The following is a 23166-nucleotide window of genomic DNA, read 5'->3' on the forward strand; positions in this document are numbered from 1 at the left end:
CTATTCAGTGAATAGTATCTGCAATCCAGAGTTTATATACATCATTAATCTGAACACATTGCATGATTTTAAAGTTCCTTCTGCCCTCTGCTGGCTACACATTTTATACATGGGTTACACAGCAAAAATAATCTATACCATATCAAGTTATCTGTCCCATCTACAATACAACAATACACAAGCGTTGTTGTTCAATGAAGGGTCAAGGGAGAACCATGGAAAGGTCATGGCAAAGTCCAAAACCTCAAACGCAGGGTAATATGACAATGGTTCCCCTTAGAGGTACTACTCTGAAAGGCTCTGACTCAGTGTTTTGTGAAAAGCTATAGTGTCGTCTTGTTTCTACCATTGTTCATAACTGACTACTTTGTTTAGCCAGGTTGGAACAACTGTGTGCAACATTGGCGTAAACATCATTCTGTCCGATCTGTTAAATCACAACAGGAATTGCAGCCATGCTCATGTATGATCAAATGGAAAACGGAAAACGTCCTTAGTTCAAGAGATCAAGACACATAGGTGAAATGAATATGTCATTTATTTTAGAATTAAAAAATGACATCTGGCATTGTGTATGAATATACAACTTTTAGAGTAATCCTTAACTCCAATAAAACAATCTGAAATAGTAATATAATAATTACATAGTTAAGAAAGGATTTAGCAAGGCATGAAGGTGGTAACATTCTGTTCAACTGTCAAAAAAGAAGTTTAAAAAAACGAATCTGTTATGCTCTCTCCTTTGTGCAAATGCATCCAACTTTTCAGTGTCAATCAAATCCGTATCAATCAAATCAAATCGAACATGAACCACACAAAGGTTTAGATATCCTATATGTCTCTGTGTCCACCTTAATTGAGGACAAACACGTTGTGAATTATGGTCCCATAAAGAAGTTAAGTTATTTCAAGTTGTAGAAACAATATATGAAAGAGCAGGGCACAGTAGGCTCATAATTACATTGAACAATTAAATGGTTCATTTAAATTGTTCATACTGTTGTTATAACCAATTTATGTAGACCTACAAGAAAATGATTGAACACAGTTAATGTTAAGAAGCATTTTTGCCACATATTTGATAAACCAGTCATACATTCAATCAGTCTGAGAAAGTGCTTTTGATAGAGAAATATGTATTTGATTTCTATTGATAAATACATACTATAAAACAGCAGTCACGCTGGCATAACTAGGAGTATAACACATGTACAAAGCATCACAACTGACACGGTATGTGACAGAAATGTGCAAAGTCAAGTGAATAGTTCTAAATTAGTAGTACACATTTGGGGCGGCAGGGTAGCCTAGTGGATAGAGTGTTGGACTAGTAACCGGAAGGTTGCAAGTTCAAACCCCCGAGCTGACAAGGTACAAATCTGTCGTTCTGCCCCTGAACAGGCAGTTAAACCCACTGTTCCTAGGCCGTCATTGAAAATAAGAATTTGTTCTTAACTGACTTGCCTAGTTAAATGAAGGTCAAATTAAAAAAGGAAGGCACAACAAGTTGTTTTCTGTGGTATACTATCATAAAGCTATTTGTACTGTAAATGTCAAGTTTCCATTATACTATTTAACTACTGTAGGCAGCATAAATGTGAGATGCATAAAGTCATCTCTCTATGCTGCTTACTCGTTGGGTCAACAAAATATTATTGCTAGCTGTGACACACAAAGCAAATCTTTTGAAAATCTTTGCATTTTGTAAAAAATAATGTCACACTTAACATTTCCACAAATAAACTATTCTGACCAGCAGTGTATTAAAATAAAGGACATCAGCCCATTTCAAATAGAAATATATGCTAATATAAGCTTAGCTGATTAACCTCAGTACACGTGCAAAAATGCTTCTACAGTGCCTTCAGAAAGTATTGATACTCATTGACTTATTCCACATTTTGTTGTGTTATCAAAATGGATTAAATTTATATTTTTTCTCACCCATCTACACACAATACCCCACTATGACAAAGTGAAAACATGTTTTTAGAACTTTTGCAAATGTATTTGAAAGTGACATACAGACATATCTAATTCACATAAGTATTCACACCCTGGAGTCAATACTTTGTAGAAGCACCTTTGGTGATGATTACAGCCTTGAGTCGTCTTGTGCAAAGCTGATACAGACATACTCATCTATATTTGGGGATTTTCTCCCATTCTTCCTTGCAGATTTTCTCAAGCTCTGTTAGATGGAGAGTGGTGGTGAACATCAATCTTCAAGTCTCTCCACACATTTTCAATGGGATTCAAGTCTGGGCTTTAGCTGGGGGCCTCAAGGACTTTCACATTCTTGTTCTGAAGCAATTTCAGCATTGCTTTTGCTGTATGCTTTGGGTCATTTGTCCTGTTGGAATGTACATTTTTGCCCCAGTCTGTTGTTTGCACTCTGAAGCAGGTTCTCATCAAGGAGCTGCCTGTATTTGGCTCCATTAATTGTTCCCTCTATCCTTACCAGTCTCCCAGTCACAGCTGCTGAAAAGCATCCCCATAGCATGCTGCTACCACCATGCTCCACGGTAGGGATGGTGTTCAATGTGTGATGAGTTATTTCTGTTTTTTCCAGACTTAGCGCTTTGCATTTAGGCCAAAACTCTAATTTTTGTCTCATCAGACCACAGAATATTTTTGTATTTCACTTGCCTTTTTGGCAAACTCCAGGTGTGCTGTCGTGCCTTTTTCTCAGGAGTGGCTTCAGTCTGGCCACACTCCCATAAAGCCCAGATTTGTGAAGTGCTGTAGACACGGTTGTCCTTCTGGCAGGTTCTCCCATCTCAGCCAAGGAACTGTAGTTCTATCGGAGTGGTCATTGGGTTCTTGGTCACCTGCCTTACCAAGGTCCTTCTTGCCTGTTTGCTCAGTTTGGTCAGACGGACAGCTCTAGGCAGAGTCTGGGTAGTTCCATATTTTTCTTTATATCTCAGAGATCTATGGACAGTTCCTTTGACTTCTTGGTATAGTTTCTGCTCAGACATGCAAGTTGTAGTGACATCTAAAGGATGATCAAAAGAAATTGGATGCACCTGAGCTCAATTTGGAGTGTTATAGCAAAGGAGTGTAAATACTTATGTTAAATGAATGATTTCTGTATTTGATTTTCAATCAATTTGCTTATATTTCTAAAAACATGTTTTCACTTTGTCATTATGGGGTTTCGATTTTGAATTCAGGCTGTAACACAACAAATTGTGGAATAAGTCAAGGGGTATGAATACTTTCTGAAGGCACCGTATATAGTGCCACTGCCAAATAAGGGTAATTTGTCTTGTAACCATAAGTGGAACCCTTTTTGAAGGTTCTATAAAGAAACATGTTCATGAGGTTCTAAATGAAACCTTTATGGTGCTATAAAGGGGGTTAGCCATATTATATTACCTTTAAAATAACATGTTAATATTGTGTTAATTTACAAGTTGAATCAGGTGTGCTAGCTCTGGACCGGCTGGGTGGTCCCTGAGGAGATAATTGAGATTTAGTCAACCGTTGACACGAGGCCTTATATAAGTCTCTCACAAGACACTATTACTGGCCAGTCATATTTAACATGCAATGACACAATACAACAGATTATGTCAACTGGAATGACACTCACTCTCGGCTGCACAAAAAGAGCTGTGAAAAAACCAGGCCCCAAAATATTAGAATGAGCCACCTCCCCTACATTTGAATTATCACTAAAAGATTAAAGCACCGTTTTCTGAACGGCAAAGAACCATTGAAGAGCTCAAATGGTTATTTTGAGTCCTTATGGTTCCACATAGAACCATCACCCTTACCAAAGAACCCTCTTTTCTAAGTGTGTTGATGTAAATACTAAAACATTTCCAGTTTTGTGCTCAAAACCTCACAGTAACATTTGGATGTAATATTGCTTCTTTGGTTTACATAACACTCTTGTCTGCTAAACATTAACATCATATTAATTGATAACCTTTCATTTATTCCTGGAATCAAATATTTGTCTGATGCGTGGTTCACGGTTTTTTCTTGGGTGTGTGTTGCTGTACCACTTCCTTAGAGCCACACCACAGGTACTGACGACCACACAACATGCCCCACCGAGACTCCACATGGTGGGCTTACGGTTGAAAAAAAAGAACTGGAAAATAAAGGCCAGGACCACGTCAACGGTCCTCATCAAGGCCACAGGGCCGGCCTTCTCAATCTGAAGTGCTTTGGTGAGGAACGTTTGGCCAGCAATACCCAGGATTGCTATCAGCATAAGGATCCACCTGTCTCTCCCACAGAATGGAATGGTCCATTCACCAAGTATAAACAAAGTGATGACACAGTCAATGAAACCAATGACCGCATAGTACCACGCAGACAGATAGTAGTGGACGCTTTTGCCCATTTTCCTGAGTATAACTAAAGTGCAGGCTGCTCCTAACGCTCCACCGAAGGCTGCAATAGTCCCCTTGAGATGATTGGTGTAGTCTCCCTCTATTCCCTCTCTGCGAGCACCAAATATGAAGGGAGGCCTGGCTATCATTATGACACCAGCCAGTGTGAACACAGTGAAGACACAGTCCCAAATTGTGCATTTCTCTTTGAGGAAGATCCAGGCTAACAAGGCGGTGAACACTGGGTTGCTGAACATGATGACTGTTGCATCAGCCAGGGGCATCTGCTGAACTGCATAGAACAATAGGATCATGGCGTTGGAACCCAAGAACCCTCTCATCACCAAATAGATCCGCTTGTCTCTTGGTCCAAGGAAGCCAGTCCTGAAAAACAGAAAATTGATAGGTTAAATATTTGTATGGGATTATCAAGGTTCAAGGGGTCAAGTGGTCCAATATAGTATAAATACAGTTATGTAATAACTTACTTGTAATAGATAAGCATAGGCATCACAAACAGCATCTGGAAGAAGCAGCGAATGGCACTGATTTCTACAGCATGGACTCCATCTATTGTCTTCACCAGAAGAGCTATAATGGAGAAGAATACTGTTGCCAGCAGGCCATAAAACAGGCCCAGTCCTGGACAATGTTTATTCTCTGAGGACAGAGGGAGAAGGACACATGAACTGGTTAAAATAGCTTGAATGGAACTGAACATTAACCTACTAAGAGGGAAGTAATTTAATGGTTGTTTGTCTGAGATGGGGAAGAGGTACAGTACTCAAATGTGATATCAAATGCCACTTCGTTGAAAAGAATCCCTGCTAAAGCTTAGTTACTGGCAGCTTCTTGACAAATTGAAAGCTGCACAGTGATTTTAGGTGTTGAATATTATTAGATATATCTATCTACCTGGGAGTTGGCCTGTCACACACTGTACCTACTGATTACCCATGTTTATTGTCAACATAGAAAGAGGGCAATGAACCAATGTCCCCTAAATGGAGGGAGACTCAAATTGAACAGGAAGTATAAGAAGGGGCCATTTTAGCCTGTACTGACTAGATATATGGAAAACAGTGTGGAAGGATGCAGAAGAGCATTACTCATCTGAGAACAGACAACACCATTGTTAGACTTCCTTGTGAGTTTGATTAACACCCTGTGGGCACTGTAGGTGCTCATTCTTTCCCATTTTGTAATCATACCTTAAATCAGGGGTCTCCAACAGGTAGATTGCAAGCTACCAGTAGCTCGCAGCGCACCTACTGTACGTAACACAGTCTGCCAATTAATTTCCAGCAATATTTCCTGTCTGTTTGGTGTGCACGTCTAGCTAGGCTGTATAGCTGGCTATTTGTATGTAACCAGGTCAGTTGCCCCAGTATCTCTGTCTGAGAGACCTCTCGAACGCCCAGGAAGCTCAGATTCAAACTCCCATTCACCAGCTCTGCAAGCGTTATAAACAACAGAAAAAATGCCTCTTCGGCACCACCATTGTATTGAGCTGTTGTAGACCTCCGACGTGTGTGTGGCAGAAATATGTGAATTACATATGCATTTTTTTTTTTCGGTTTCTTGTACATTTTTATTTAGACCTTTTTTGGAAGTACATACATACCAGTGCCTTCAGAAATGATTCACACCCCTTGACTTTTTCCACATTTTGTTTTGTTCCAGCCTGCATTTAACATGTATTAAATTAAGATGTTTTGAGGCCTACTAAGTGGTGCAGTGGTCTAAGGCACTGCATCGCAGTGCTAGTTGTGCCACTAGAGATCCTGGTTCGAGTAGCGGTGTACAATTGGCCCAGCGTCGTCCGGGTTAGGGGAGGGTTTGGCCGGGATGTTCTTGTGCCATCGCGCACTAGTGACTAAGGCATCTCAGGGTTTGAATCTAGGCTGTATCAAAACTGTCCGTGATTGGGAGTCCAATACAATTGGCCTAGCATTGGCCTAACACGGAGGATTTCCAATGCCTTGCAAAGAAAGGCACCTATTGGTAGATGGCTAAAAATAAAAAAGCAGACAGTGAATACCCCTTTGAGCATGGTGAAGTTATTCAATACACTTTGGATGGTGTATCAATACACGACAAAGATACAGGCGTCCTTCTTAACTCAGTTAAGGAATCCTCTCAGGGATTTCACCATGATGCCAATTGTGACTTTAAACAGTTACAGAGTTGAATGGCTCTGATAGGAAAAATTGAGGATTAATCAACAACATTGTAGTTACTCTACAATTCTAACTTAATTGACAGAGTGAAAAGAAGGAAGTTTGTACAGAATACAAATATTCCAAAACATGCACCCTGACTGAAACAAGGCTCTAAAGTAATATTGCAGAAAATGTGGCAAGTTATTCACTTTTTGACATGAATACAAAGTATTATGTTTGGAGCAAATCCAACAAACACATTACTGAGTACCAACCTCCATATTTCCAAGCATAGTGGTGGCTGCATCATGTTATGGGTATGCTTGTAATTGTTAAGGAGTGCAGAGTTTTTCAGGATAGAAAATAAATGTAATGGAACTAAGCACAGGCAAAATCCTAGAGGAAAACCTGGTTTTCTGCTTTCCACCAGACACTGAGAGATGAATTCACCTTTCAGCAGGACAATAACCTAAAACACAAGAAGACAGTGAATGTTCCGGAGTATACAAGTTTCAGTTTTGATTAAATCTACTTGACCTGAAAATGGTTGTCTAGCAATCATCAACAACCAATTTGACAAAGCTTGAAGAATTTTGAAAAGAATAATGGGAAATTCTTTCACAATCCTGGTGTGGAAAGCTCTTACAGACGTAACCAGAAAGACTCAAAGCTGTAATCACTGCCAAAGGTGCTTCTACAAAGTATTGATTCAGGGGTGTGAATACTTGTGAATGAGACTGTATTTAATTTTCAATACATTTTGCAAAAATGTCTAAAAACATGTTTTCATTTAGTCATTATGGGGTATTGTGTATAGATGGGTGAGAACATTTTGTAACACAACAAAAAATGTATTAAGTCAAGGGGTATGAATACTTTCTGAAGGCACTGTACTGGCCGTAACGGGAGTAAAGGAAGATAGTTGATCAGTGAAACATATTTGTTGAGTACAGAATGTATGTTGATATTATAACACTTGCAGAGCTGGTGAATGGGAGAGCTTCCTGGGTGTTAGAGAGGTCTCTAACGCACATCAATTGTTGTAGTTTCTCTATGAATAAGTGTAATATGAGAGTAAATAACAGAAAAGTCCCATACCAGGATTTTTGACTGAAAACAGAATTTGGGAAAACACAGAAGATTATTTTATGGGGCCTGTCATTCCAAATGCCGTTTATTAGCCATTACACTGAGTGTACAAAACATTGCCCTCAGAACAGCTTAAATTCGCTGGGGAATGGACTCTACAAGGTGTCGAAAGCGTTCCACAGGAATGCTGGCCCATGTTGACTCCAAAGCTTCCCACAGTTGTCAAATTGGCTGGATGTCCATTGGGTAGTGGACCATCCTTGATACACACGGGTAACTGTTGAGCGTGAAAAACCCAGCAGCATTATAGTTCTTGACACACCCAAACCGGTGTGCCTGGCACCTACTTATCATACCCCGTTCAAAGGCACTTCAATCTTTTGTCTTTCCCGTTCCCATTATGTACATATTCTTTATCCCCTTACACTGTGTATAAGACAGTAGTTTTGGAATTGTTAGTTAGATTACTTGTTGGTTATTACTGCATTGTCGGAACTAGAAGCACAAGCATTTCGCTACACTCGCATTAACATCTGCTAACCATGTGTATGTGACAAATAACATTTGATTTGATTTGATTTGATTTCAGTGAATGGCATTCGCCCTCTGAAAGGCACACATTCTCCATTCTTTCAAGGCTTAAAAATGCTGCTTTAACCTGTCTCCTCCCCTTCATCTACACAGCTTGAAGTGGATTTAACAAGTGACATTAATAAGGGATCATAGCTTACACCTGGATTGACCTGGTCTGTCTGTCATGGAAAAAGCAGTTGTTCTTAATGTTTTGTACACTTAGTGTATCTTACCAGGTATAACAGAGCAACCTCTTGTTACCGGGGAAGAGGGAAGAGTTGCAGGGTAGAGAAGAAGACAAGAATGTTCCTATTTGAAAGCTATATATAAAAATATAAATAAGTAGCTACTACACATTTAAGTAGAAAAGGTTATAAAAAATGATAGACAAGGTTGGAGACCCCTCCCTGCCTATTAAATTATAAGGGAGAAACTAATGTTACATGTTTTTAAATAAATGCCCACCATCCTAGAGGTTTGAGCTACATCATATAATTAATCCTGGTGGGAAATGTTTAAACGGATTACTATTCAAAAATTCACAATCAAACAGATTAAAGTGGGGGTGAAGCGGCCACAATGATGCAATGTAGGCTATTAGCTAGTTTAATCTGAAAGAGTTCGTGAGGCAATGTTTATTACCAGTATAGTAATTATAGAACCACGATTAGGTCCGTTACATAACGTGCTGCTACGGGGTCGTCATTGGCTACTCCGCTGGTTATAATTTCTCATTCCCATCTACCTCAAAAGGTCATACAACTTTACCTAGATGGAAGCAGATCCAGTCATAAAATGGACTGTGTTAATAAACCGCAAACAAGTGTGTTCAAGTGGTTACGTTGGTAGACCTCTAAAGATAGCTAGATAAATTATATAAATGATCTCTAGTTTTAGCTTGAAAACTACCTTTGACAACTGTGTCTCCTGGGTCCGTTGAGATGGGATCTCCGCCGCCGCCAATTCTACAACACAAGGGAGGACATACTCTTTGCTTCGCACTGCTTTCCACTGTTCTAGTCCTTGCCTCTTCATGACTGTTACTTTGTAAATTAATCCTCTCAGTAGTGTGTTCATCGTCGTCGTCATCGCCAACTTTGTGAAATACAACTTTAATGTCCCCCTGTCTAAGGGGAACGGCCGATAGAACTCTGTCGTCTATACTATTACTGTGCTTCAAATCCCCCATTGTAAAATGCAACTGCAACAGGTGAGCATGTCTTGGATGTATTTTACACCCTTTATGTCTGAGGGTGAGTGAGTTGTCAGACCGGTTTAATATGTAACCTTAGTGGCCACTGTAGTAGCATGCAATAGTTACTTTAACCACGGGGGACAGCTCCAGTGGGCAGCTCCCCCGGGGTCATGGCTAGAAAGGATCTTTTGGTAGCAGGTTAGGATAATTCGTTTTGGGGTAGGAAAAGAGTTAGGGGTAGTTAAAATGCACAAAAAAAATACTTTTGACGTTAATTTGTCAAAAGATGGATCCCTAGCCGCGCTCAAGCAAATGACATACCGGTAAGGGGCAAGCCAGTTGGCCAACCAAAACGTTACCCTAAATACCGGTCTCGTTCAAAAAACGGTTCAACCTTCACCTTATTCAAAAAATATGAAAGAATTACATTTACATTACATTTAAGTCATTTAGCAGACGCTCTTATCCAGAGCGACTTACAAATTGGTGCATTCACCTTATGACATCCAGTGGAACAGCCACTTTACAATAGTGCATCTAAATATTTTAAGGGGGGGGGGGTGAGAAGGATTACTTTATCCTATCCTAGGTATTCCTTAAAGAGGTGGGGTTTCAGGTGTCTCCGGAAGGTGGTGATTGACTCCGCTGTCCTGGCGTCGTGAGGGAGTTTGTTCCACCATTGGGGGGCCAGAGCAGCGAACAGTTTTGACTGGGCTGAGCGGGAACTGTACTTCCTCAGTGGTAGGGAGGCGAGCAGGCCAGAGGTGGATGAACGCAGTGCCCTTGTTTGGGTGTAGGGCCTGATCAGAGCCTGGAGGTACTGAGGTGCCGTTCCCCTCACAGCTCCGTAGGCAAGCACCATGGTCTTGTAGCGGATGCGAGCTTCAACTGGAAGCCAGTGGAGAGAGCAGAGGAGCGGGGTGACGTGAGAGAACTTGGGAAGGGCTGCGGCGGGCTGCGGCGTTCTGGATGAGTTGTAGGGGTTTAATGGCACAGGCAGGGAGCCCAGCCAACAGCGAGTTGCAGTAATCCAGACGGGAGATGACAAGTGCCTGGATTAGGACCTGCGCCGCTTCCTGTGTGAGGCAGGGTCGTACTCTGCGGATGTTGTAGAGCATGAACCTACAGGAACGGGCCACCGCCTAGTGGACATCATTGGGGTACTAAACTAAAGTGCTGTTCTTGTTATAGAATGATCAAGATTTGAATATGTGTAGGCCTGTGGAGGCTGGTGGGAGGAGCTATAGGAGGATGGGCACATTGTAATGGTTGGAAAGGAGTTTTTGGAACAGGATCAAACAGTTTCCATACGTTTGATACTGTTCCATTTATTCCATTCCAGCCATTACAATGGGCCCGTCCTCCTATAGCTCCTCCCACCAGCCGCCACTAGTGTAGGCTAATGCAATTGTGGTGTTTTATTAAACAAGGACATGAAGATAACGCATTTATGGTTTTATGAAATGTGTTTATTACTAGCCTACTATACATAAAATACAGCTAAATTAAAAACAAAAGACACTTTTACTACAGATTAGAATACACATGTTTTTTGTAGTATTGCAGTTATATATCTTGGCCTACATTAGGTTAAATTCAAAATGTCATTTCAAAATCTAAAACTAGCTCCATATGAAAGATATAACATGATTGGAGTGGTCCCCTCTACATACAAAATGCGGTATCGTATAAATTAATTGGCTCATTATAAAAACGTAAACATTTTATTTGGCAAATTGTTCATCAATTAAATGTTCAATTTAACATTTGAGTTACATTTGAATGTATTCTCGTTATTTTCTTTACCTAAAGCACAGCTATTGTCGTAGTGTAGGGCTTAGTTGCAGTCAGTCAATAATTGCTTTGTCTACGAGGAAGAAAAGAAGGAGAGTGCTGTGAAAGAAAGGGATACAGTAGATGTTTCTAGCAAGGCATTCATCAGGAATTCTTATTAGTGGACTATATCATGCATATAGCCCTACAGTATAGTCATCCCCTCCAGTGTTCAGTGATACTGCATTTATCAACTACACACTCCTTAATTGTTTTCATTAATTAATTATTACTCAGGTCAATCATTATGTGCTCGTATATCTGAGTTTTCCCTCTAAAGCTGGAGGCCAGCAGAAACTCTCTGTTGTCAATGGACACCACAGAGAATGCCCTTGGTGCCTGGATGTTCAGGTCCTGGAAGTGAACGAATTCACCCCTCTTCAAATCCCACTGATACACCTGCGTCAGGGAGTAGTCGCTGCCGAGGATGGCGTACTGCCAGTTGCCGATGGAGACTGGCTGGAAGACCATGGAGCCCCGCGAAGGCATTGTCTGTACCTCTTTGAACATGGCGCCGTCCCACCTCATCACCTTGGAGTCCCCAATAAAACGCGTCAGGCAGATGAAAAGATCACTCTTCACCTTGAAGTGCTTGACCGCATACACGTCCTCCATTTCGGGGATATCAGTGCGCCTGTCAAACTGCTTCAGACTCTTGCTCCACTGGTAGATGACAGGCCTCTGGGAACTGCTGGCTAGGATCAGATGGGGCTTTCCAGAGATCTCCAGGTACTCCACGTCTGTGTCACGGTACCAGAGATGGAGGGACTGGTGAGAGTAGAACCCATAGCCGTTCCACTTGTACACTGTGGTAGAACCGGCCTTGGAGCTGTCGGCGATCACGAAGAAGGACTCACCGTCTATGAGGAAAGTCTCAATGTCATTAGGTTTCCTGATTTTTAGGATGTCAATATCCTGGATTTTGATGAATTTGTTGGCTGAAATGTCCCGCTTGTAAATGTGAGAGCCACCAAAGAGCTGGGCTACGAAGATGAACAGCTGATTATCAATCACCATGGGTTTGCATACCACAGTGGATGTACCTGTAAAACAAGGACCAAAAAACAAAGTATTAGAACATAGGAACATGAAGTCAACATTTGCGAGAAACACTAAATACATATACACTATACATTTTAGGATGCACAAGATATAGTATGACACTGTATTCATGGCATATCATTTCGACATCTCGTGATATAAAATAAACATTGCTCACTTTGAATGCTGTCATAGGCTCTGAAAACAGTTTCAACGTGATCCCATTCCAGGAAGCTGCACGTTCCAGTAAACGGCTGAGCAAACACAACAAACGTATCCATACCAAAGGTAAAGGACTCCACTGAAATGGACTCAAACATCAGTGGCTGATAAGAGGCAAACTCTGCAATACAAAACAGATGTAATGTTTCAATGTTTATTCGCCAAGTGCAAAACCGGTGTAAGACAGTACAGTGAAATTCTTACTTGAGAGCTATTTCCCAAAAATGAAGCAATAATAATGTAGATCATAGAAAATGGAATAAAAAAACAAGAAGTATGATGTAAGTTGAACACAAGAATGCAAATACAGTGCCTTCAGAAAGTGTTCACACCCCCTGACTCTTTCCACATTTGTTTGTGTTACAAAGTGAGACTAAAATGGATTAAATTGTCATTTTCTTGTCCACTCAAAATACTCTAATGTCAAAGTGGAAGAAAAATGGAATACCCCTTTGAGCATGGTGAAGTTCTTAATTACACTTTGGATGGTGTTTCAGTACACCCAGTCACTACAAAGATACAGGAGTCCTTCCTAACTCCGTTGCCGGAGAGGAAGGAAATCGCTCTGGGGGGGGGGGGCAACCAACTCTAGTTTAGGGTACCCAAAAGGCTAGAGTCAGCCCTGGACATTCATCTAATGTACAAGTAGGGTGAGTCAACATGTTTTTTCTTCTTGCTCGCACGGTGCACACACACACACACACAAGCAGAAATCAATACCATGGACTGCCACATGTTATTTAGCAACGTTGATTGGACTAAAACGTTTTTGGTATCGTTAAGTTTGTTTTCACTGTATTAGACTAAGCATAAAATCGAATTTGTCACATGCTTCATAAACTAACAGTGAAATGCTTACTTACGAGCCCTTCCCAACAATGCAGAGAGAAATAAAATAATAATAATAAATAATAACACGAGGAATAAATACACAATATTTTTAAAAATGTTTTGGCAGCGTTTACAGCCTCGAGTCTTCTTGGGTATGACGCTACTAGCTTGGCACACCTGTATTTTGGGAGTTTCTCCCATTCTTCTCTGAAGATCCTCTCAAGCTCTGTCAGGTTAGATGGGGAGCGTCGCTGCACAGCTATTTTCAGGTCTCTCCAGAGATGTTCGATTGGGTTCAAGTCCGGGCTCTGGCTTGACCACTCAAGAACATTCAGAGACTAGTCCTGAAGCCACTGCTGTGTTGTCTTGGCTGGTCGTTGTCCTGTTGGAAGGTGAACCTTCTCCCCAGTCTGAGGTCCTGAGCGCTCTGGAGCAGGTTTTCATCAAGGATCTCTCTGTACTTTGCTTCGTTCATCTTTTCCTCGATCCTGACTAGTCTCCAAGTCCCTGCCACTGAAAAACATCCCCAAAGCATGATGCTGCCACCGCCATGCTTCACCGTAGGAACGGTGCAAGGTTTCATCTTGGTTTCATCAGACCAGAGTTTCTCATGGTCTGAGAGTCCTTTAGGTGCCTTTTGGAAAACTCCAGGTGGGCTGTCATGTACCTTTAACTGAGGAGTGGCTTCCGTCTGGCCGCTCTATCATAAATGCCTGATTGGTGGAGTGCTGCAGAGATGTTTGTCTTTCTGGAAGGTTCTCCCATATCTACAGAGGAATTCTGGACCACTATCAGAGTGACCATCGGGTTCTTGGTGACCTCTCTGACCAAGGCCCTTCTCCCCCTATTGCTCAGTTTGGCAAGGGCGGCCAGCTCTAGGAAGAGTATTAGTGGTTCTAAAATTCTTCCATTTGAGAATCATGGAGGCCACTGGGTTCTTGTGGACCTTCAATGCTGCTGACATTTTTTGGTACCCTTCACCAGATCTGTGCCGCGACACAATCCTGTCTCGGAGCTCTACGGACAATTCCTTCAACCTGTGGACTTGGTTTTTGCTCTGACATCCACTGTCAACTGTTGGACCTTATATAGACATGTGTGTGCCTTTCCAAATCATATCAAATCAATTTAATTTACGACAGATGGACTCCTCTATCAAGTTGTAGAAACATCACAAAGATGATCAATGGAAACGGGATGCACAATTTTGAGTCTCATAGCAAAGGGTCTGAATACTTATGTAAATAATGTATTTCTGTTTTTTATTTTTAGTAAATAATGCAAAAATGTAGAAAAACCTGTTTTTGTGTAGATTGAAGATAAACATAAATCATTTAATACTTTTTTGAATAAGGCTGAAACGTAACAAAATTTGGAAAAAGTCAAGCGGTCTGAATACATTACGAATGCACTGTAGGTGGGCTACGAGCCACTGGTAGCTTGCGATCTACCTTTTGGAGACACCTGGACTAAGGTGTCTGGGATTATGGAGTTGATGTGTGCCATGACCAGCCTTTCAAAGCATTTTATGATTACAGATGTGAGTGCTACAGGGCCATAGTCATTGTGACAGGTAGCCTTTGAGTTCTTGGGAACAGGAATGATGGTGGTCAGCTTGAGACGTGGGGATTACAGACTGGGACCAGGAGAGGTTGAAAATGACTGTGAAGATGCCAGACGTTATGAGAACCGTCTTGCCCCGTGGCCTTGCGAGTATTGAACAGATTAAAAGCTTTACTCACGTCGGCCTCAGAGCGAGATCACCCAGTCCAATGAAATGGCGGGGGCCCTCTTGCACAGCTTGGTGTTGTTTTTATCGAAGCGTGCATAAAATGCATTGAGTTCGTCTGGTAGAGAGGCATCGTTGGGCAGATCACGGCTAGGCCTTCCTTTGTAATCCGAAATGGACTGTAGCCCCTGCCACATACGTCGAGTGTCAGAGCCGGTGTAATAGGATTCCCATATTGTCCTTTTGTCTGTTTGATGGCTTTGCGGAGGTTGTAGCGGATTGGGGAAGCAGCAAACCTTCACTGTGGGGAAAGCGTCTGCAATGCATTTCCTGATGAAGCCGGTGACTGTGGTTGCCAGCTCGTTGATGCTATTGGTGCAGTCCCAGAACATATTCCAGTCAGAGCTAGGAAAGCAGTCCTGCATTATAGCTTCCGCTTTGGGTATCATTTATCTACCGTCATTGTAAATAAATGTCCACGGAAAGCGTCACGGGTACTTCCTGTTTGGGCTTCTGTTTGTAAACAGGAAGCATGAGTCATGATCTGATTTGCCTAAGGGGGATCATGGTGGGCCTTGTATGCTTGCATGTGGGTTGAGTAACAGTGGTCTAGGACTTTAACGCCCTTAGTGGCAAAGGAGACGTGTTCATAGAAGTTGGGAATCAAGTGTCTTAGTGACACGGAAATAAAATTACTGGCAACAAGAAAAGCAGCCTTGTACAGTTGCAGCTTGTTGTTGTAGTAGGCCTGAGGTGGAATATATACATCAACACTCTCGAGAGGTAGGAGGGTCTGCATTTACAGTATTAGTGTTATCATTTTCACTTTATTCTGACTTGTAATTAATTTACAGTCTTTGAGTCTATTGTGTAATGGCCACTGCTGAATTGCATGAAGCAGCAGTGGTTAAGGAGATTAACATTGCAAGGTGTGCAATGCACAGTCACTTTAACTCTTCCTACATGTACATATTACCTCAATTACCTCGACTAACCTGTGCCCGAGCACATTGACTCTGTACCGGTACCCCCTGTATATCGCCTCGCAATTGTTATTTTACTGCTGCTCTTTAATTATTTGTTACTTTTACATTTACATTTACATTTAAGTCATTTAGCAGACGCTCTTATCCAGAGCGACTTACAAATTGGTGCATTCACCTTATGACATCCAGTAGAATAGTCACTTTACAATAGTGCATCTAAATCTTAAAGGGGGGGGGGGTGAGAAGGATTACTTATCCTATCCTAGGTATTCCTTAAAGAGGTGGGGTTTCAGGAGTCTCCGGAAGGTGGTTTTATTTCTTTATTTCTTATGTTTTACTCGTCTATTTTTTCCTTAATAACATGTCTTTTTCTTAACGGCATTGTTGATTAAGGGCTTGTATGTAAGCATTTCACTGTTGTATTCGGCGCATGTGACAAATAACATTTTATTTTATTTTAAATAATTGCACCAATCACCTGCAGTTATGCAGTCAAAAGACCCGGGCACAAGGTCGTTGATCAGTTTCCCTTGAAAAAGCGTGGGCCCACTGCAGAGGATCTGATCAACCATCGCATTGGTGGTATGAATCCACTCCACCAGCCACTTTAGTTTGCAGTCACATTCCAGGTTGTTCCCTTTCAGATCCCTGGTAAAACAGGTTAACACAGTATATGCATAAATCAAAACCTGAATATTTTGAATGAAAATAAAACACTTTTTTTTGTTTTACATAAGTGCACTTTAGATGGCGATGTTGCAGATTAAGAGGCTGGTTATGTGAAGAAAAGAAAAAATACTCACACTTTCACCAAAGCATCCATGCCCTTGAAAACATCTTTGGGTAATGTACCCAGGTTATTATAGGCCAGGCTCCTGATTTTAAAAAAATTGTGAAAAAGGAAAACATTGTGTTTTAGACCACAAAATACAGTATGTCCTGAATCAACACAATACATTGTGTCTGACTTCCAAAAAGAGTTGTTCTTGGAACTCAGCATTATGTTTCCCCCTGTCACTGGGTGGGCCCTGACTGTCACTTCGGTCCAGAATGAGTAAGGAGGAGAGGTCACAGAGCAGATATCATGTTTTGTTTTGCACCCCAGGACATATTGTTCATGGTTATAATTCGATTGTCAAGAGTACACAGTACACTCAGACAATCTACTGAAAATAGTGAAAGGCGATACATTCTTAGAATAAAGATTCAGCAAACGTATATGTCCACTCACGTTTGTCTTTTTTTTTCTATACAAAGGAGTGTAGGGGAAACGGGATGGTGGTGACACAGGACAGTTGTAACACTTGCAATTCCTCCAATCAGGGGTGAGGTAGAATCATATGATTCACTGTGCACATGCTCAGTTTAGTGCTGAATCCTTATTTGAAAAAGCAAGTCACTGTGATAAACTCTGCAAATTCTATTGACAGAAATCTGATTTTGAGGTAAGAAAGTCATTATTTTGACCGAATGTGTTTTTGTGATTGTATAAAAGTGTATCTTCATTCACCGAACTTATATCAGGTTTATAACCAGTCTGTGTAGAGATATTTGATGCAAGTTAGCAATGGTAAAGTTTTAACATTTAGCTAAAATGGAAGCTAGCTAATGGCTGCGAGGGTCAGGGTTAGTTGTAACATGTTACAATTAACCCCGACTAAAACTGGATGTTTTTGGTACATGTTTTCTTTTACTTTCAGCATGCCTAGATCATGGAAAAGAAAGACAGACAGGGGAGTACATCTCCACACTTTGAAAATAACGTAAAATGATGTAACAGAGCAGGGGGAATCAATCAGATCAGTTGCAAAGTTGTATGGCATATGTCATGTGATGCTGTGCAGATTCTGCAAAGAGAGAAAGAAACCACTGGAGAAGGGGTCGAGAGAGCTTGTAGGCTACCGTAGTGGAAACAGGGTCTTCGTTGACGAGCAGGAGCAGAAGTTGTCAAGAGTATCTCTTGAAGGCAGCTGATTTATGCCCGCTGTGCCCACTGCTATCCATGCCACCTCTCCAGCTGCCTCCCAGGCCACCTCTCCAGCTGCCTTCCAGTCCACCTCTCCAGCTGCCTTCCAGGCCACCTATCCAGCTGCCTTCTAGGCCATCTTTCCAGCTGCCTTCCAGGCCACCTCTCCAGCTGCCTTCTAGGCCACCTTTCCAACTGCCTTCCAGGCCAACTCTCTAGGCCAGGTGGAAACGCCTGATTACTCTTCTGATTTCAACCCAAAACAAATGTTGCTCTTCCTAAAAGAAAAACAAATCGAAAGAAGCAAGCCAAAACAAACCACACCAAACAACAACAAAAACTGTCCTGCTTCAGAAAAAAAATACAAAATAAAGCAGATTGAACCAGAAGATTCAGATTCCTTCATCGAGGAAAACGTCTGCATGGAGTGCAGGGAGCACTTTAACAATTCCAAGTCCGAGGAGGTGTGGTTGCAGTGCTAGGAATGCAAATTATGGAGGCACCAAGCCTGTACCACTGTCGCAACTGTGACTGATTAAATGCTCAACATACAATCACACACACACCAGAAATGTTCAGGTGTTTAGTTTAGCCTAGTTGTTGTCTGGTTGAGAAAGACCATTTAGTGGAGGGTTAAATAACATGCCTAGATAAAAAGTTTTAAAAAATTAACATTTGTATTATTTATATGTATTATTATTTCTGCCAAACAAAATGTTAAACATGGCAATGTTGCTCTCATGGTCTCAATGAAGGCGTTCAACAATTAGTTGCATGTCATGATTTATGAACTTTTTCAATCTGTTACAATTCACCCCAAGCACTTTTACAACTAACCCAGATCATGGGGTAGATTGTAACACTTCACTCCTTGTATTTAAGACAACACCATGCATTTGCAGTTTGTATATATAATAAAGTGTTACAACCATCCCCGGTCTCCCCTATTAGCAAATATTCTGTTGTGAAAACTGGAAGTATTCCCAGTCAGTGAGGTCACCAAGTTTACATAGACCCACCACAGTGTCCTTTGGCAACTTGATATGGCAGAAGTGAGGGAGGCTAACCTTGCTTAACATCACTGAAATAGGATTTGCATCATATGCAGTTTTCACAATAATACAACTGAGGTACATTTGCTTAATATTTGAATGTACCTAGGGTGAACAATGGTTTTGATAATGCTATGCACCATGGGAAAAGCAACAGAGGTGCGGACTAGAGTCACATGACTTTGACTCAAGTCACAAATTTGATGACTTGAGACTGGATTTGGAAACTCAAGACGTGGAACTCAACTTTACCTTGAGACTGATGACTTGAAATAATCTGGCCAGGTTGTGTAATGTTTTGTCATTCATTTTGTGGGACACTTACTCTCCATGCAGCCAGAGACGTTTGACCAATGACCAGACATCAGCATTGGCGAGCAAAGGCACATTACCCGATTAGTGACCATAAAACGCTTGTTTCATTTTCTCTGGTTTTGTTTGTCAAAAAACTGAGTAGCCTGTGTTCATATTATCCATGTAAAATACAGTTTAGCAATCTGCAACGGATCTTTGCCAGAACAATAGGCTACCTGGTGATTTAATTGTTAATTTTCATATTTCAGATGATAGGCATTGGTTTTGTGAATTATATACCTCAGTGGTGGCTCCTGGTTATATTTGTGTCCCACAAAATGAATGACAAAACATAACTAACCTAGGACTTCCTTCAATACTTATAGGATGAAGATGTAACATATAAAATAAATCACAATATTTATAAGGAAGAAAAAGGCGACAGACAGACCATGCCTTCCAACTGATCCTCAACCTCCACTGCATAGGTGATAGGTGAGAATTGTCTGTTAATTGAATGATTAGAATATTCCGCCCTGAAACATATAATTGTATGGAATTTATTATAATGTATGAAATCATAATCAATAAATGTGTAGTCATAGTCAGAATTAGGTCAAAACAATATGTCTTTATGGTATTTCAAACACAGACTGTCTTGAGCTTGGTGCCGACCTGACTAGAGATTTGGGAGAGAACTGGGAGTACATCTCAAGGACAAAGTCACTATCTCTGTCGGCTGGGAAGTGAGACAGACAGTGTGTGCGTAGCAGAACATGTGTATGCTTATGTTTGTGTGTACGTAGGTTTGTGTGTATGTGTGGGCATGAGAAGTCAGTATAAAATGAATTGATTTGTATTCTTGACTTCAGAACGTTCCCGTGAATAAACATTTAATTTTGGTAGACTGGGTCTCGGTCTGTTTTCGTTTCTATCAGTATCTTACAAATCCTGATAAAACAGACTGAGGGTAACATAATTGAATTGGTAAATGAATAGGAGTATAGAATTATCCTGACAATAGGCTACAGGTAGGCGGTGACATTGCAAACATGAATGACGTTCAGCTCAAAATGCTGGTGGAAAACATCGTTTATTTGTGAATATTGCGTTTTAAAAAAATGCATCACCGTTTACGGCTGTAATGACATACAACATTCGCGCAGCGATTGTGCGCGCTTGTTCGACCTGTGTGCGTGCGCGTGCTTGTACGTGATCACCAAACAATTTTTGGAACTGCCTGTATGGCAATCCTCTCCCTACAATTTGACGCAAATCAGCAATATGTTCGCTCGTTCATAGGTTCACAAACTCTTTGATCCGCAATCTCTAAAAATGAGTGTTTCAAAGCTTGCGGGTCAAAAAGTTTGAGAACCTATGATTTGCTGTAAACTATAGGATCGGGTGCGTTGGATTGTCATATGCAGCTCCAAAATTGTTCGGTGATCAAAAATATTAGGCTAACTGTTTACTTTGCAATCTCGCCCGCAATGTGGCATCAAGCAACAATTACTAGCATAGGCCTACGGATCTTTTGGTAAGTCAATATAGCTTGAAATGCATAATTTACTTTTGAATCTTGCATTTGGAAATTGTTGTTAAAATTAATTATTACATCATCAAAATGTGTTGTTGACAAAATATTGAAAAGGAATGTCTGGTAGCCTCAATTGACAAGTATTTGAACAAGTTATTGCATGTATAGATATTTTTTTTGATTTTTTTTTGTGATTTGAGACTTGACTTAATAAAAAACGTGTGACTAAGAATGCACGTCTTGGACTTGACTCGAGACTCGACTCTTCTACTTGAGACTCAATTTGAGACTAGCTTGTGACTCGACAAATGTTCAAGTATGGTTAACACAATATGCAAATGACACAAGTCCATTGTTCTAACACATTTTCCATGATTTCGGATTGTAAATCAAGTAAAAAAGGACATTCTTATACTTACAGGTGTATAACTGCTTTTAGGCCCCGGAATGCATATTGTGATATTGTTGCAATTTTGTTGTTTTCGATAAACCTGTGAATGAGTTAACATTTAATAACATATTTTGAGATTTAATCATCATATGATGCATTTGAGGATCGTATCCAATAGAGAGAGTACAACTCACAGGTACTCCAGATGTGGTAGACCAAGGAATGCATCCTCATCAATTGAGTCAAATGTGTTGGCAGTGAATAGGCTGTTAAGAAAATAGTTTACATTCCATAATTTCTATAACATTTTTTGCTTTTACTCACACTTGAATATAAATATTTCAAATTGTGGTTGAGTTTCCAAGCAACCCACTGCTAAAAAAATGTGAACCACTTCAATTTAATTTTCATTTTCCTTCTGTTCACACTTGTAATGTTTTCTTACTCTGCGTTTCCAAAACAACTCTGTTTCACAAGCCTATAACAATAACATATGTGGTCCCAACATAACTTGTCATAACATAGCCTATTCAGTATTATTCATATTGCCCACAAACTCTTGACTCATTTTGCATCATTAGGCATGAGGGAAACCACCATGCCACAAATGCATGTTTTCCTGAAATGTTTTCACACTGTAGCCTATCATGGTGAGATATGGGTGGGTCCTCAGACAATCGATTTACTGCAGTGGAGTAACAGTATTCCCGAGAAAAGTTTTTGGTTTCATTTCATTGGGCAGTTTTTATTTCAGCGAAGCAGCCAATATCCTACGCCCCACTGAGTTCATGTAGTGTGTTATTACATAATCCTGCTCTTCCTCTGAGGGAGCAGAACTGTGCTTTGTTAATGCACATGGCCCATCATGTTAACGTATATTATAAAACATCGTTTAGTAACGTCAAAACTCACAGAAGATGCAGCGCTGGAGAGTGTAAGAAGCTTCCTCCAGTGATTTGGGTGAATCCTGATTTGAGAAAAGATCTGAATAGAAACATGGTAGAAAATATTCACGTTATTGATAATATATTAACCATTTAATTTGATTGTAGCCGTACATTATTTAAATTAGCTGCTTGGTTTGCGGTGTTATTTATTCCATTCAACATGTTCCTAATACTCGACAAAAGAGAGATCATACGATATCCCCATCATAATGCCATTGCCAATATTATTATTTAAATAATTTACAATATTTAATTCCAAGCACTTACAAGGAAAAGACATCAGGTGGAAAGCTGTGAGGGACCGATCTTATATTTTCACACAATGCATTATCTTTGGTGCACGTACAAGATGCGGGGCATCTAGGTTGCTTCACTCTTCTGCTCTCCGCTAAAAGCAGGATGGTGGCGACGCAAAGCAAGACCGTGCATTCTTTCAGGGTTTTGTTTCCATATCCCATCCTTTTGGTGCTCTCTGGTGACAACCAGTCCGTCGAAGATTTCTGAACATGAACCTCAATTAAATATCCAAACTTAAAATGTTTCAATGTCCAATCTTGAATGTCTGTATTTGCTTCGAGTTATGCAGTGATGCATGCAGCTTGTATCTCAATGACCAGGCACTCATCCAAAAGATTCGTTCTGCAAGGCGCAGTATGTAAATGCAGGACAGGGAAAATACGGCAAACGTCACCGATCGTTGGACGGATTCAAATCCTCCAAAATACGTTGTCATTCCAAAAGTGAAAATGTACACAATGTAGGCTACACAATTTTATATTGTATATTTTTGTAACTAGGTTGGCTCTGTGTTTTATTATGAAGGTCTGACTGAGCATCTATTTGGCTTGTGCATATATATAAGAAACGATGAAAGCCTCAGTCCCTGGAGAGAGAGCTCAGAGAGCTGCGCTTATTTTATGACTAGGTGGTATGGAGCCCCACAGTGGAGGTGTCCTAGTACCCATAAAA

At 40.7% G+C, this 23166-nt stretch overlaps 2 protein-coding genes across 2 annotated transcripts; both read right to left on the reverse strand.

The window, feature by feature from the left end:
• Positions 1-520: 520 nt before the first annotated feature.
• slc35g1 (solute carrier family 35 member G1) lies at positions 521-10568 on the reverse strand. The gene is made up of 3 exons (XM_035734646.2): positions 9083-10568; positions 4838-5009; positions 521-4733 (listed from the first exon to the last, which is right to left on the reverse strand). The coding sequence occupies exons 1-3, from the start codon at positions 9360-9362 to the stop codon at positions 3941-3943; spliced, it is 1245 nt and encodes a 414-aa protein (XP_035590539.1). The 5' UTR covers positions 9363-10568; the 3' UTR covers positions 521-3940.
• A 247-nt stretch (positions 10569-10815) lies between these two features.
• On the reverse strand, positions 10816-22894 carry LOC118357498 (leucine-rich glioma-inactivated protein 1-like). Its single transcript, XM_035734647.2, has 8 exons — positions 22465-22894; positions 22163-22234; positions 21445-21516; positions 21279-21350; positions 16814-16885; positions 16489-16658; positions 12421-12585; positions 10816-12244 (listed from the first exon to the last, which is right to left on the reverse strand). The coding sequence occupies exons 1-8, from the start codon at positions 22653-22655 to the stop codon at positions 11424-11426; spliced, it is 1635 nt and encodes a 544-aa protein (XP_035590540.1). The 5' UTR covers positions 22656-22894; the 3' UTR covers positions 10816-11423.
• Between the last annotated feature and the right edge of the window lie 272 nt (positions 22895-23166).

This window comes from Oncorhynchus keta, chromosome 24, assembly GCF_023373465.1.
Source record: "Oncorhynchus keta strain PuntledgeMale-10-30-2019 chromosome 24, Oket_V2, whole genome shotgun sequence".
In the NCBI taxonomy this organism is placed as follows: Eukaryota; Metazoa; Chordata; class Actinopteri; order Salmoniformes; family Salmonidae; genus Oncorhynchus; species Oncorhynchus keta.